The sequence below is a fragment of the Elgaria multicarinata genome, chromosome 10 (assembly GCF_023053635.1).
Source record: "Elgaria multicarinata webbii isolate HBS135686 ecotype San Diego chromosome 10, rElgMul1.1.pri, whole genome shotgun sequence".
NCBI classification, from domain to species: Eukaryota; Metazoa; Chordata; class Lepidosauria; order Squamata; family Anguidae; genus Elgaria; species Elgaria multicarinata.
In genome coordinates, this window is record NC_086180.1 from 78,325,672 (window position 1) to 78,342,595 (window position 16,924).

Here is a 16,924-nt window from a genome sequence, read left to right on the forward strand (position 1 = left end):
ATAATAAAAGATTTTTTTAAAGAAAAGAGTTCCGACAGTTCTAGTAATTATACAAGCATCCCGTAAGCCGTATCTTCAAAGGCAGCCCACCATACAATGCATTGCACTAATCTAACCTAAATTATTATTAGTGCACAATATTTTAAAACTGGTTATAAGGTCATCATGTTACTAATTTATACAGAAGAGATCTTAGTAAGTTCTGTTACTCTACCTACCATTGTAACAACATGTAAGTAATGTAACTAGGGGGAGGAGGAAGGACCTACCACAAAAGGAGTTGGTGTTATACTGGAAAAAAGGTACACAGGAACACCTTGAGTGATGAATGCTGTTGCAGCAAGTCTTGCAAATCTATTGGAAAGAAAAAATAATTCAAAATTCAATATGGAATCCTCTCACAAATCTTGAGAAAGCATTACACTGAACCTAGTCGCAGTTCAGTTGTCATTTAAGTCCATCTCCATCCATGCTGCAAACAGCATGTATTCTGTAATGTATGAAGGGCGGTACAACTGTGTTCTCCACTGCAAGTACACATATTACACTATCTACCCCTTGCTGGACTCTTTCAATGTACAGATGATCATGGGGGAAATGAAGCCATCATGGCTTCTCCCCCTGCACGTACTGCCACTATTTGCATAATTACCCACAATGCAGCACAGGCTGCTATGTCATCCCAACCTGGCTCGGTGTGCAGCAGAGGTGGCTTCTTACCCACATCACAAACCATGGCTTGTAGTAGGGGTTGTGGCGTGGGTAAGAAGCTACCCCTGCCACACACTGCGTGGATGACACAGCAACCCACACTGCATTGCAGCTAATTATGCAAATCACAGCCACGCATGCAGCACACTCGAGGAAGAAGCCACAATGGCTTCTTTTATCCCATGATCATCCGAACACTCCCAGTGTGTAGTGGCAGAAAGTAAACTCCCAGTGCCTTTCATGGGTCACAAAATGCATGGTTCTTTCAGCATAGTGGTTAAGCTCAACATCAGAAAGATATGAAGTAATATATGAAGCAGCATAATCCTGACTATTCCAAGCCGGTTGTGTAGTCTGGCTCTAGTGTTCTTGTGTGAGTTATGAAATTTCAAAGATGGAACTCATGGAGAAACTTGAGTCATATTCCACACTAGAAAATAACACAAGATTTCAGCTGTAATCATTAGGGCAGTGCAAGCTTCGAGATTCGCTTCAAAAAGTCAAATCCCATTGACTATTTTATGAGGGAGCCACCATTTTATGAGGGATCCTCCGTTTCCCCTGCACATCCCAAGCGTACTGTAATAAAGGCCTACAACTCCCAGAATGCACTGCCTGGGAGGGAGGGACCTACAAGGAATGACATACAGTTATGTCTTCATTGCTGCAATCACCGCTGCTGCTGTGATCATCCGGGCGCCGCAGCAACCGGCCAGCCGCTGCAGTGATCACCCAGCCACCCATGTGCTTCAGGACATGCACATCCCTGGATGGGGCACTGCATGTTCCACAAGCATCCCCAGAGCTGTGCAGGGGAAATGGCGGATCCCCATAAAATGGTGTATCCCTCATAAAATGGCCGACGGGATTCAACCTCGAAGCCAAATCTTGAAGCTTGCACAGCTGTAGTAGTCATGCCTTCACCTGATCATAACCTTTTGGGGGAAAAGGCCCAAATTTGGCAGTAGAACACATGTTCTGCATGCAGAAGGTCCTAGGTTCAATCAGCAGCATCTCCAGACGGAGTTGGGAAAACCCTGGAAAGCCACTGCCAGTCACTATGTAGACAAATTCATGCAAAGAAAGAGCAGGGAACGGGAGACGGAGGAAGACGTGATAGAGGGCAAATACTGTCAAAAATGGCAAACAAGCCCATAACCAACTATTTCAAAAAAATGTCGTGTATACCTTTTGCTGCTACCTCCACTTGAAGGATGAGCCCGAGCATCATAACCAATTACTACTCCTTTTTTCTTTAGGTCACTGAGACTCTTTTCAAGATACCTACAGAATCCCTAAAAACAAAATTAAAGACAGAAGTATTAGCAGTTTGTGAAGCTGATACGTAAGTTTGGCACATCTTCTCGAGAAGAAAGAAGGGAAGAGGCTATTTCATGCAAAGCTAGGACATTATAACACATTCAAATGCATATATCATGGAGCTTCTGAAGAACCATCTTGCCCTGGCAGGACAGAAGATCATTTGATTTAAGGTCGCAGCACAAAAAGATTTGGCTTTCAAAAAGTTTCCCTCACTGTAACTTGCATTTTCTGTTCTACTGGTTGTTTTAATTGATGCTCATTGTTTGTTTGTTTTGAGGTAAATACCTTTGTTAGGTTTCCTGGAAAACAGCAGATAAATACCTAAAATAATTATAAATACACACAAACAAATGAATGTATTTTATTTTCCTCTTTCCTACAAAACCAAAGATTTTTTTCTTAAGTGAAATACTGTGAACAGGTAAAAGAAGAGACTTTGATCAGCAGAATTAATAAAATAAGTTAATGTAAAAGGATTTCAAACTTCAAACCTTAATTAATAAAAAACCCTTTGAGGACTGCATTCTAACAATCTAATCCTAATACAGGGCTGCATAACTCATAGTCGGCTTTCATATTCTATTATTCTGCCCCTACACTTAAACACACTTCTTACTAACAACCAATTCATATTTTATTTGGCTGTTTACAGATACAACAGCTCCTTCCTGCTAGCTTGCAAACTGAATATGAGTACAAGCAACAACAAAAAAGGTCATTTTGAGACACAGTTTAATTACTTCAAATAGGGTTTGATGGAATTTTTCAAAAAATATCCAAGACTTAAAAGTATTTTCAGTGACATTGATGGAATGCTGACCTCTCCGCTGGAGAAGCAGTATAAGGCCACTATAGTCCATCACACCAGTCCTATTCCAGCTTCACTGGCTGTCAGTCCAAGTTCAATTCAAAGTGCTGGTATTTACATTTAAAGCCCTAAAAGGCTTGGGGCCAGGCTATCTGAAGGAACACCTCCTCCCATATGTACCTGCCTGGACCCTAAAGTCATCCTCAGGGGTCCTTCTCCGTGAGCCCCTGCCAAAGGAAGTGAGGCAGGTGGCTACCAGGAGGAGGGCCTTCTCTGCTGTGGCACCCTGGCTGTGGAATGAGCTCCCTAAGGAGGTTCACCTGGCACCTACACTATATTCTTTCAGATGCCAGGTGAAGACCTTTTTATTCTCTCAGTATTTTAACAGTCAATAAATTTAATTTTAACTTTGCTGTTTTAAAATTTATTTTAAAATTATATTTCTGCACTGCTGCTGATTTTATCCCGGTTGTGTTTTTATATTGTATTTTATAATGTGTTTTTATACTGTTTGTTTTATATTTTGAATGGTTTTTAATTTGTGTGAACCACCCAGAGAGCTTTGGCTATTGGGCGGTATAAAAATGAAATAAATAAAATAACATAATAAAATAATAAAATAAAATAACATAATAAAATAACATAATTAAAAACAAAACAAAACAAGCCCCTTCCAAACACACAATTGTTTTGTTATTACAAACTTTGGGTGCAATTTAAAGACAACAAGGTGGGGTTAGGAATTATTGACAGTAAGAGAAATGCACTCAACACTCCGGCAATTGTAGCCATTGCTTGGAAAATATTAAGACACTTGCTTTTAAAAAGGACGTTCATTTAAAATTGGTACCTGAGTGGTCTGAATAACAGTCAAATCATTCATCCGGGATGTTCCTGCTCCCATGGTTGCTCTGAGTCCTGCTGTCCCAAATTCCATCCGTGAACCAAAGCATTTTTGGAGTTCTTCTGTGTTTCCTTTTGCAACCAGCTGCTTCACTATTTCTGAGGTTTTAGGATTCTGTAACAAGAATTCATCTGTATTTTATATTCAATCCAGAATTTAAGAAGGCTTTAATGCAAAACCATGCATTATTTGCTGTTTGTGTTATGGAAGCAATCCTTACACTGTTGATCTAGGGAATCCCAAAGTTCCTTAAAACATATCAGGGGGTTCTCCACAAGAAAATCAGTAATGGAGAATTTCCTGAAAGTCAGCTTGCTGTCCACCACCATGGTCAATGTTTCCCCACAAGGTGTAGCTTCAGGAGAGTATTGGATATGTTCTCAGCCATACTTTCAGTTCAAGCGGACAAAAGGCCCAACAACCTTGGCCAGCACCTTGCATGATGAAGTGTACAGCCTAGAACAAACCCCAGAATCTTCAGCAATGTGTAAATTGTCCTAGCAAAGAAAGCAATGTGGGAAGGTTTCCCTAAATGTACAAAGTCTGAAAGCTCTGGGTCTCAGATGTCTTAAAAGGCAGCACATCACAACTAAATTTCACACAATGCCTTGTTTTATAGGTTGCTTTTTTGCCTTAATGCCTCCCAAGGAAGTCCATCAGCATAGTATCCCTTTGCCTTCACGGTGTGGGGGATACCACAGCACAGCACCATAAAAATAACAACAGAATCCCTAACCCATGTGGGAGGAGCCTATGTTGTGGCTCCCCACACCCTGCATGCCGCTTCCAAAAGCTGGGGCAATGCTTGGGCATGGAGAAGGAGTCACAACATGCCTTCACTTATTGCTTTCACAGCTGCCTTGTTATTTCACAGCCTAGGAAAGAGTTGCATCGCAACAGCTCCCTCACCACATAGGCAGTTTGAGAAGGGGGCCATAGCAACAATGGATTATATTGTCAATTACAACCCCTCAATACCACATACCAGCTGAATGAAAAAAATATCTCATTATAGTTTTTTACCATGAAAATTGGCTCTGAAAGTTCAGCAGACTTTAGATGCCTAAGAGAGAAGCTACAGAAGAATTGTTTACATCACAATACAAACATGAGCATCAACCTATTATTATGGGATTTACAAAGTTTCTTCTATGTCCACCACATGTTAAGCAACTGAAGGGGCAGGTCCTGGAGGAGAAACTGGTGGGGCATTTCTGGCCTGCAGACCAGAAGTTCCCCATCCCTGATTAGAACAATACAACCGCTCTTGATATACTGAGGATACAGTCCAGAAGACTTCTCAGCTGAATTTAAAGATTGTGACTGAGCATAGTAGGGCCCAAGTCTTTAAAGGATCTTTATGTCAAAACCAGCTTGGTTTCGTAATGTGGCATCTGTTTCACTGGTTGACCACTGTCAGGATCAGCCTTCAAATCAATGGGCTATTATTACAGCACATATCCAACTCCTATTCATATCCATGAGGTTTGCACAAGAGATCTTTTTTTTGTAATTGCAGCCTTAATTTTGTAACTTGAACTGCTGATCCTTCATTAGCCTTACGGATTCTGCATATCCTGCACTAATCATTCAGTGATTAAAAATAATCTCTTGATTGAGTTACAAGAAGAGAGGGAAAGAGGAAATACAACAAGAGAATTTAATTTCCCACTGGTATTTATTCATTTTTGAAGGAATGCTCCAAACAAAGGAAGGACTGTAATGATCATGCTCTTGTGATGGGAAGTTATAAAAGTATTTGTTATTGGAGGCTTCCAATAACATAAATAGTTTTATAACTTCCCATCATGAGAGCCTCAGAGAAGCACAATATTATATATGAAAAATGCCTGAACTTCACAGCCATGCAGCTCCTCTGAAAGGAATATTTACAAAAAATAACCACATAATTCTGAATATGAAATTGGAATGGCTAAAGTTCAGATTATCCCATTCATTATTGTGTGTAGAGAAGAAAGGGGATGGATAATGATACTTAGCATTTGTTTTAAACACTTAGAAGGGCTAAATTGCTTCACACACATTATATCAATAATTCTTACAGCAGAACCATAAGTTAAGTCAGTCAGCACTATTTCCTGACTGTTAGAGCAGTATGACAATGGAACCAGTTACCCAGGGAGGTTGTGGGCTCTCCCACACTAGAGGCATTCAAGCAGCAGCTGGACAACCATCTGTCAGGGATGCTTTGGGGTGGATTCCTGCATTGAGTGGGGGGTTGGGCCTTGTAGACCCCTTCCAACTCTACTATTCTATGATTCTATTCACATGTTGCAGATTTGGGGTTGGTTGGTGAGGCTTGCCTAAGGTTTTAGGATACTGAGAGATGGAAATCAGTGGTATCCTAAACTTTGGCTATTCAAGAGCAGTGATCAGTAAGATGGCAGCCATTCTGCTTTATTTCAAGATCGTGTGAATCTTGTAACATATTACCAAGTTCTAAACAATGAAACTTATGGACCAGTATTTGCCCAGATGTTCTAGGTCGGCACTCTGTTCGACCAGGGATTGAAGTACTGATGTGTATAATAGCTTGCCAAGTTGGATCCTTGTTTTGTAATAGTAAAGAGAGAACTATTGAGTTTATCAGGACAGTGATCTCAGCTGAACTTTACTCTAGGTTTTGCAACCATCTTCTGATATAAAATCAAAGTTACATTCCTCAAGCCACTTACTCAGAAGTAGGTCCATAAATATAAATAGTATTTCAAAACTAATTGGTATGCATACCTGTCTTTGGACATTAAAAGTTTTATGACTGAACTGCATATAAGTGTTACACAGATTTAGAATAGGATCGCTCAATAACTATTAAGTCCCAGTGCTGATAGCACAAAGACCTTGTATTGTATCATCCCACCAACCTGGACGGTTAATAATAATTCATTAAAGACTGTTTGGAATGTTAAGGGAACTTGAACCATTACAAAGAATGACCACTAGCAGAAACTGAGTGGGTGGGGAATTAAAGCAACGAGGCATATAAATATTTTATAAAAATACATATAAATTTCCCTTGAAACTAAGAAAAGAAAAAACCCCTGAAATAACACAACCCCAAAAGAGGAAGAAAGCCACTGAAGTTAGGGAACCCTATTGAAATATGAGTGGTGCTGACTAACCTAATTTGGCTAACAGGACTAGGAAATAAAGCTTCTAGAGAGTTCCAAAATTTAATTTCAATAGTCTCTAATGTTATCTCTAGTCACTAATGTCATTTCTACATATGTGTGTAAAGTAGAATAGTGTAACCCATTCATAATGTAATATAATCACAATAGGATGAATTGGGCATATGACCCAGCTTTTTGCTTGCTGATAAAGGTTACACTGGGCAGTGACAGAAATTGTAGTCGCAGAGATAAATGCTCTTGCTGGGTTTTGAAGGTGAAGGCAGTGGCCACCCACCCACCCCTGCCCAAGAACACAATTTTGTTCATAGGCCCACTTGTATATTCCAACCCATAATAAGTGAATAAGTAAAACCTATGGGATGCTCCCCCTGCCCCCTCCTATTATCAGCAACCCACCCTTAATGCTTCTGTGAGCCTCCATCAAGCAATCTCCATGAAATAAAGGTGCAAGTAATGCCAAGGTAAGGGAACTTTAGGGTCAGGTACTTTAGGGCATAGTCCTATGGGAATCACTGTAAGCCTCCAAACGTGGAAGCTCATGGCCATCCAAAGCGGAGTGGGAGGCACAGCAGAGGTGATCTCTGTGTTCCTCCCGCTCTGTATTTTCGCTAGATGGTCGCCAGCTGCAAGCACAAGGGGGAGGGGAGCTCAGACTCCTGGATCAGAGTCCGACCTCAGATCCAGGAATCTGAACTATCCTATGCCCCCCCACCCCAATACTCTCTCAAGGGCCATGCCCCCAAACACTACTATTTTCACTACTTCTATACTGACTGCAGTACTTTTCCATATATGTACTGGGGGAAGGCAGGAGGGACTTCTGCAATGAACCTGCGACTACAATTAAGCGGCATAAAGGTGGTAGCGGAGTACAAATAAACATCCAGACTTAAGGAATGAGTTGACAAGTGCTTCATCTTGACATGGGACGGCTCCTCTCATATCAGGCCACAGCTACTTATTAGGATTAGGAAGAACCATTTAGGGGTAGGGAAGGCAGTGGAATACATTCAAATAAGTGGCCTTAATCGCAGCATGTAGGTCATTCCAGTAATTATCCACCCCCACTATACAAGTGTTTTTCATGTTGCCTCTGACATAATTTTCACCTAAATACCAAATCAAAGTTGTAGGGCTGGTTCCAGACTTCATTTGCAACACTTAGGTCCCATTGAAATCAATGTGTAATGTTAGCCGTGACTAGCTTAAGCCCTGCCGATTGGGATGATGTGTGGCAAATTTAGTCTGGATCCAACCCTTTGGAAACAATAGATCATCTAGTTTAGTGGGCAGCTTTTCTGGCAAGTAGCAAGTCAACTCCAAGGTAAAAGATAGTGGCCACCTTTGCACACATTACAGTACACTAGCAGCTCCAATAGCTCTACCTCTAATCATCTAGGGAGCAGGCAGAAGGGCAGTGTCAGAGAGGAAAAAAAGAATCCATGCCAGCCAGCCTGACTTTTATGCCACAGCCAGGCCACAGACATGCTGCTTCTGTTCAAGAGTGCTGCAAGGATCTACGCTACTGCTTTAAAGTGCTTTATAACGGTTTTGACAACTGTTGGGGCCCAGGACACACACCATATACAGCTGTCAAAACGTTTTCAAAGTGCTTTAAAGCGCTTTAAAGCAGTAGTGTAGATCGCCAAGTCGTATTGCCTGTGCTGCTCGTGGAAATCACCTACAGGTGGGCTCTCCCTCATCTAGTGACTAGTTTAACCCTCTGCCTAGCCTCATACTCCACTACCTCCATCCCAAAGTGTCCGGTATACATCCAGTTTAATTTTGTCGTTAAGGTTGGAACCAACGAGTGCCTGTGGGAAGAGTATGTTGACATTGTAATTAAAGAGATAAACCTATTTAAATAAAACGCACAATACATTAAATAATACAACTTAAATAATAATCCCCTGGGGTATGCTAAAGGCACGAGGCTACTCTGAACTTGCTAACCCTAACTATGGCTGCAATCCCTGAGAAGCAAACATCACTGAACTTGTGGGACTAACTTCTGAGTAAATATACATAGGATTGCACTGTAAGGCTGCCATGTTCAACATACTAGGAGTAAGCTTGACTCAGCACAGTGGGGCTTATTTCAGAGTAGACAGGTACAGGATCGCATGCAGGGCAAGACAAATGCTCGTGTAAGGATGAAATCCTATGCACGGTCACCTGGGAGTAAGTCATATGGAACTCAATCGGGCTTACTTCTGCATAGATCTGTAAAGCCTTGCACTGAAAGAGACTGAACCACAAGCCAAAAGGTCTCTGATTCAAACCCTTTATTTTTCCTTGCCATGAGCTGCCCAGATGCAAAAACACACTGGGACTCCTGCCCTTTTCAGAAGAGAGAATTTAAACTGGGCCACAGCTAGACCTAAGGTTTATCCCTGGATCATCCAGGGGTCAAACCTGTTCATCTAGGTGACACACAGGGGATCCAGTGCTCAGGCAGGGGCGAACCCTGGATGATCCCAAGATAAACCTTAGGTCTAGCTGAGGCCCCGGTGCCATACAAGCAGGCGCAGAGGAAACCCCTTCTTCCATGCTGCTCTTAATGGTGCAGAAGCCCCCAGGGGAGGCATCCAGCCAGCCTGGCTGAAAAGCCGAAGCGTGACAACTCCGAGCACAATTGGGCCAACCTGACCTGAGAAATATAGGGACGTGCTTCTGAACGTGCAAACGCGCTCTATAAACCCTGCGTGGCATTATTCGCGCCGTTGCCTAACAGGAGCGTAATGAAGCAGCTGCGCCGTAGAAGAGGCTTCCCGTCGCCGGCAGGAAGAAGAAGAGCCGCCCTCCGCCACTTCCTGCCCAGCTCCTTCCCATTCTCTCCCCACCCCGACGCCCTCTCACCTTGTCCCACAGCAGCCACTGAGCGGCGGCCGCCTGGACCAACTTGGCTTCCTCCGTTGCTGCAGCCATGCTTCTTCTCAGCGCCCCCGACCTCTCCCACACGCAGACCAGGCAGGAAAAGGTCGCAGCAGCGGAGACGCAAAGTTCTTCCCGGTTCCTTAGGTACACACGCGCACACCCCGCCCGGGCTGCCAACCGGAGCGCCGCCCCTCCGGAGGCGGAGGCGCTGGCGGATGGACCGACGAGCCGGCAAGTGGGATGGGAAGGGGGCGGCGGCGGCAGGGCGGAATCCGGGCCAGCTTAGTCAATAGAGAGGATGCTGCTTAGTTGCTTTGCATTTGTTAACCCTTCCTTTCATTCCACTTGCTCAGCTTGTAAATATGGAGCTTTTAAACACGTCCTCACAACAACTCTGAGAAGTAGGTTAGGCTGAGTGACCGGTGAGGTGCTAACGTTGGCCTTATCTTCAAGAGGGGCAAAAAGGAGGAACCTAGGAACTACAGACCAGTCAGTCTGACATCCATCCCTTGGAAATTTTTGGAGCAGATTATAAAGAAATCAATCTGTAAGCACCTTGAAAATAATGCAGTTATTATACTAGAAGCCAGCACGGTCGAGAACTGACCTCTCACACGAATCTAATCTCATTTTTTGATCGGGTAACCGCCCTTGTGGATCGTGGGAATGCTGTGGGCATAATATATCTTGACTTCAGCAAAGCTTTTGACAAAGTGCCCCATGATATTCTGATTAACAAACTAGCTAAAAGTGGGCTAGATGGAACCACTATTAGGTGGATCCACAGTTGGCTACAGAATCGGACTCAAAGAGAACTTATCAATGGTACCTTCTCAAACTGGGGGGAGGTAATGAGTGGGGTACCGCAGGACTCAGTCCTAGGTCCAGTGCTCTTCAACATTTTTATTAATGATTTGGATGAGGAGGTGCAGGGAAAGCTTATCAAATTTGCAGATGACACAAAATTGGGTGGGATAGCTAATACCTTGGAAGTCAGAGACAAACTTCAAAGTGATCTTAATAAGCTGGAGCGCTGGGCTGAAAAAAAAAAGAAAAATTTAATAGGGATAAATGCCAAGTTCTACACCTAGGAAAAATACACCAAATGCACAGTTACAAGATAGGGGATACTTGTATCAGCAACACTACAAATGAGAAGGATCTTAGAATTGTTGTAGATCACAAGTTGAATATGAGCCAACAATGTGATGTGGCTGCAAAAAAACCACCACAAATGCTATTTTGGGCTGCAATTTTCTTCCAAATTGTGCAAGGTACTGGTTCCCCTCTATTCAGCACTGGTTAGGTCTCATCTTGAATATTGCATCCAGTTCTGGGCACCACACTTCAAGAAGGATGCAGACAAGCTGGAGCATATTCAGAGGAGGGCAATGAGGATGATCAGGGGTCTGGAAACAAAGCCCTATGAGGAGAGACTGAAAGAACTGGTTGTTTAGCTTGAGAAGAGAAGACTGAGGGGAGACATGATAGCACTCTTCAAATACTTGAAAGGTTGTCACACAGAGAAGGGTCAGGATCTCGATTATCCCAGAGTGCAGGAATGGGCTCAAGTTACAGGAAGCGAGATTCCAGCAGGACATCGGGGAAAACTTCCTGACTGTTACAGCAATACAACAACAGAACCAATTCCCTAGGGAGGTCATGGGCTCTCCCACACCAGAGGCATTCAAGAGGCAGCCGGAAAGCCATCTGTTAGGGATGCTTTAAGGTAGATTCCTGCAATGAGCAGGGGGTTGGACTCGATGGCCTTATAGACTTTTCTCTTCTCCCAGGCAGTTAACAACATATGCTGAGTTTTGTTTTGTTTTTAACTGACCCCAGAATAGTTGTTTTAAATGGATATTGCTGGGTTTTATGCTTTTGATGGTTTTAAATTTCTGTATATTTGTTTTTAATGTTCACTGTTTTTAACTTTTGTAAACTGCCCAGACGGCTTCGACTATGGGGCGGTATATAAATGTAATAAATAAATAAACGCTACTATTCTGTGATTCTATGACATGGCGTCACTCAGTGAGCTTCATGGCTGATGGGCCATTTGAACCTAGGTTTCCTGGCTCCAGTCTGGCTGTGGCCACTACTACAGCACACCGGCTTCATCATGTCCCCGAATTATGCAGTAATAGGAATGCCAGCTCTCATGAGACTCTTCAGGAAGATTGCAGGAGCAAAAAGATGATGCTTCTCAAGGGGAGAAACCTGGTAAAATAGTAGTTTATTATAGCAATGGAGAGCAGCACCTGGTGCATCAGGGAAGAGACTGTTGTGTCGGGTCGCTCTCAGGAAGAGCTTTATTTCTGGGGTGGGGTGGGATAGGGTGGTGGTGAGATTTTTGAGCAAATTACAGAAGCTGTCAAGTGAACCAGAAAAGACTTGGCCCTATAATTTCTTCATGCTGAAATTTCTCTTGTTCTTCTAAAGACCCTGAGATGATAACTAGGCAGGCACAACTGTACACAGTAATTGATTGTAGAGTGGCACACACAGGTATGAGGTGGGGTGGTTGGGTAAAGGGGGAGGGAGTCTTGAGAGATTCAAAGTCTGAAAAGAAGAAACACAAGAGAGGCAGAAAGTTTAACTATTTAAGTGTATTGGTGTACAAAGAATCTCCAGATATAAAAATATATAAAAGATAATCAAAAGCCACACAGGATCAATTGTGCTACAGCTCACATTATGGTTATGACGTTATGTGCTGAAAACTCAGAATACTCTTAGGGCATAATCCTATGCATGTTTTTGCTCTCACTGCTCTCATTTTAAGATAGGGGCTGGAGTGGAACTTAAAAGGCTGGACCTTGATGCTTGGCTGCCTACCAAAATCCACTAGATCAATCGCTAGTTTTCGCTTCTGTTTGAACTGGCACAATATCATTAATACAATCTCTCACACACCCCATCCCACCCCCCAACCTGCTACAATTGCAAAATAAGTTTTAAATCAGTGTCAATTATGTTTCTGATTTGGAAGATACCTTTTTGACCTTGGGATCCTGTTCAAAAAGCAACATTACTGCATTATTACAAAGTCCATCTTGAGCCATCAAAGCAACCATTTTGGAAGGAATTTTCTTCTTCATGTGACCTGTAATAGAATAGTGTATGATTAAGTAATTCTGGTCCTGCAATGAAGGAATATTAGTCATCCCTTGATCTTTCTGAATACCAGAGTCAGTCACAGAACATCTAACTTTTCCCAGTTTGCCACCCTTCCTCATGGATGTAGAATCTAACTTCATAAGCTACTTCTATTCATTCAGGTTCTGTATGTGTAGTAAAGTTGTCTGGCAACACACAGGTGTGTGGTGCTCTACCGTGTACATATCTTGCAGAGATGGATGGGACCTTGTTTGGCTGTGGACTTAACCAATCCACATATCTTCACACAGTTTGCAATATGGCACACTATTTAGCTTCAAAATATGGCAGCCAGGTTGGTCACCAGTACACCTAGGGGTGACCATATTACACCAACTTTAAAATCACTTCACTGGCTGCCAATTAGTTTCTTGGCAAAGTATAAAGTGTTGGTTATTAGTTTTAAAGCCCTACATGGTTTGGGTCTGGGTTACCTGCGGGATCGCCTTCTCCCATATAATCCGCCCCGCACACTCAGATCCTCTGAGAAGAATTTACTTCAGTCAGCCAAAACTAGGCTGACAACCATTACCCAGAGGACTTTCTCTTCTGCCATTCCCAGACTGTGGAATGGCCTGCTGGGAGAGATCTGCCAGCTTACTAGTCTTTCTGAATTTAAAAAAGCTATAAAGACGGATCTCTTCTGGCAGGCCTACCCAGTCAAATTTTAAAATGTCTTAAAAGTTTTTGAGATTTTAATAATGTATTGGTTTTATGTTTTTAATCAGTTTTATGTATTTTATATTTTTGTATTCAGTGGTGTTCCCCACCTCAATCCAGAGAGAGAGGCAGGTAAGAAATAATAATAATAATAATAATAATAATAATAATAATAATAATAATTTAAGTGGATTATTACGATATAGCTAATTAAACCAAAGGCTAGGAGGAGGTGGATGGAACAGAAAGAATGCTATTGTAAAACAGGAATGATCAGCGTAGGAAATTCCCAGATGAAGTGATAAGCAGGTAGGCCAACAAATGCTTTATGCCTTCCACGGATTGGCTTCATTGATGAGAATAGGTGTGTCATTTAGAGAGGGCAAGTAGACAGTCCCTCTCATGTGCTTCAGACTGCACTGCTCGTGGTTGCACTGCTTTATCGCCCATTTAGCTGAGATGTTGGGAAGGAGGCTGGGGAGGCCAGAGGATTCCTTGTAAACTGGCCTCCTCAGTGCCCTTCCTTCCCTGTCCAGGGGAACAGCCCCTTTACTTTCTCTTTGAGGTCACCTTTGCCACCTTGGAGAGGCAGGTGGCAAGGTTCTCTGCATGCCAGATGCGATGGGACAGGGAGCTCAGACACTTGGGTCTGAGATCAGAGCGCTGATTCTGACCTCCGAACCAGGAATCTGAACTAGCCCTCACCCCTTAGGATTGCTTTCCCTGGGACACCTATGGCTGCTGAAATGGACTTCCTCTCACTAACTGCGTAGGACCAGTCTGTTAATATCTGTTCAATGAAGAGGTTTTTTTTTTTTAAAGTGTTGTGTTCTTTTGACTTAAGAAGCAGATTTACTTTGTTTATAAGAAGGGTGGGGGCAGCACTAGGTTTATGAGGTAGAAATTCTGTGGGCTTAAAAATGAAATAATATCAGTGTTGTGTTAGTACCCCCATCCACAAAACTTGGCATGCAACAGCAAGAAGCGGTATACAACTGCACATCATGATCATTTATTTATTTATTTATTACCCGCCTCTCCCTTTGGATCGAGGCGGGGAACAACATTAGAACAGGAATCAATACATCTTAAAAATTCTTGATTTAACATTGATCTGGATAGGCCTGCCGGAAAAGGCTAGTCTTTAAAGCTGCCTTAAAATCACACAGAGTTAATTTTACGAATCTCCTCCGGCAGGCCTTTTCACAATCTGGGGGCGACAGAAGAAAAGGTCCTCTTGGAAACTGATGTTAGCCTAGTTTTAGCTGACTGAAGTAAGTTCACCCCAGAGGACCTGAGTGTATGGGGCGGACTATATGGGAGACGTCGATCCCGCAGATAACCTGGACCCAAACCATTTAGGGCTTTAAAGGTAATGACCAACACTTTGTACTTTGCCCAGAAACTAATTGGCAGCCAGTGGACTGATTTTAATGTTGCTTACCCTAGATGTACTGGTGACCAACTTGGCTGCCATATTTTGAACTAGTTGAAGTTTCTGAACTAGGTACAATGGTAGCCCTAAGTAGAGTGCATTGCAGAAGTCAAGCATTGAGGTTACCAGCGTGTGCACTACGGTCTTTAGGTCTTCTGACTCTACGAAGGGGCGCAGCTGGCGTATCAGCCGAAGCTGATAGTAGGCACTCCTGGCCATCACATCTATCTGAGCTGTCATTCCACATGAGAATCTCTACTTGCTGATCTTTGGGCCAGGTTGTTATTGGAGTTGGGTAATGAAGATAAAGTTAAGAGATAGGGCACAAGCTCAAAAAGTGTCGAACACACTGGATTAGCACATGTCTAGTTGCCACTCTGTAATATTTACAGTTGTTTTTTGTAGGTCAATCTTCCTCTACAGATGTGATGGGCTACAACTTGTCCCAGCACTTGAAATGGCAAGCTGGAAGGTCTAGCTGCAAATATATCTTCTGGCACTTAGGCACCCTAGCTTGCCATTTTAAGTGGCAGGTTGCAATGGCCAAATGTGAGTAAATCTTGTGCATCAGTGCCTCCAGGCTGCTGTTTGAATCATTTTGTTGGGCTGATCTTTGCATGAGTACTGAAAACAGGACTGCATTTACCCTGAAGCGATTACTTTGCAGACATTCTGAGCCTTCCTACTGTATGCACAGAGAGGGAAAAGTAGGAACGGACTGTGCCCAATGATCCCTGCCCTCACCTGAAACAGCCTACCTGTGTACAAACTGTGTTTCCAAAGGCTTGGTACACATGATCGGGGAGTTTTGGGGGCCAGTGGGGGTGATTCTGCTTCCTCCTCTTTGTGTGTTCAATAGTGAAGCTCATATTACTTGCAAATCCTAGGCCAGATCTACACTGCTTTCATACCACTTTCATAGTGCTATATCCTGCTTGGTGTAAATCTGGCGGCAACAACAACAACAATAAAGCAGCAATTTAAACAAAGCCATGAAGTCCAGCAGGACTTAGGAGTCACTTCTAATGACAGATTCAACATGAGAGGGTCTGTACAATTTTTCTGCCACTTCTCACTTAGACTTCCGCTTTGGACCTGGTCTCTCTTGGACTATGGGATTCATTTGTGTGTGTTTTTAAAGACTGTCCAGCTTTTGTTATCCCTGCAGCCCCACCAAAATAAAATAAAAAAATCAGGAAATGGTGCCCTCTGCTGGTAGAAAACTAGCATGTGAGGGCCTATGGGTGTAATTACTGGCATCCCATACCATAATATGCTTACACCAACAGTGGTCCTATTGATTTCAATGCAACCTAGGACAGACAGCTTCACAAGTTATGAAGCTGCACAAAACCAGGGCTTCCAGGGCCCCACTGGATCAGATCAAAGGCCTATCTATACCAGTGTTCCAATCACACAGAATGCCCGTGAGAAGCCCACAAGCACCACCTGAGTGCTATAGCATCCTCCTTTTCCTCTTTCCCAGCAACTGGTATGTTACTTTTTGGCTTAGAAAATTGGTGGGCTTTTTAATGAACAATCCAGGAGGACATGTGGCATCGTGAGGGTGGGAAGGTGGGCGAGACTATTTGTTGGGGGGAAGTAGAGGCAGTGAAAAATCTTGTACTCACAGAGGGCTTCTTTATATCCTCCCCTCTCACATTTGCAACAGGTAAAAACAAACCAGCTGGCGATGGAAATGTATCTGTTGAAAGAATGGTTTCCCTGTTGGAACTTGTTGGAATGGGCAAATTTCAGAATTTTTCCGGAGGAAAACAGAACCGCTAAATTATTTTGAAAGAAGAGTCTGCTCCTTTGCTTAATTTGCAAAATTGTACGAGGAAATGAAGCAATTTTATCATTGCACCATTACAAAAAAAAAAAAAAAATGG

General features: G+C 42.9%; 1 protein-coding gene across 1 annotated transcript in view; it reads right to left on the bottom strand.

Annotated features, from left to right (window-relative positions):
• Positions 1 to 9,913, bottom strand: part of PGM2 (phosphoglucomutase 2) — a 31,598-nt gene extending 21,685 nt beyond the window's left edge. Inside the window, exons 1-4 of the mRNA XM_063135137.1 lie at positions 9,761 to 9,913; positions 3,693 to 3,860; positions 1,900 to 2,006; positions 270 to 354 (exon numbers count right to left, since the gene is read on the bottom strand). Of these exons, the coding sequence (XP_062991207.1) occupies positions 270 to 354; positions 1,900 to 2,006; positions 3,693 to 3,860; positions 9,761 to 9,829 (429 nt within the window). The 5' untranslated portion in view covers positions 9,830 to 9,913. The remainder of the gene's footprint in view (positions 1 to 269; positions 355 to 1,899; positions 2,007 to 3,692; positions 3,861 to 9,760) is intronic.
• Positions 9,914 to 16,924: the final 7,011 nt, after the last annotated feature.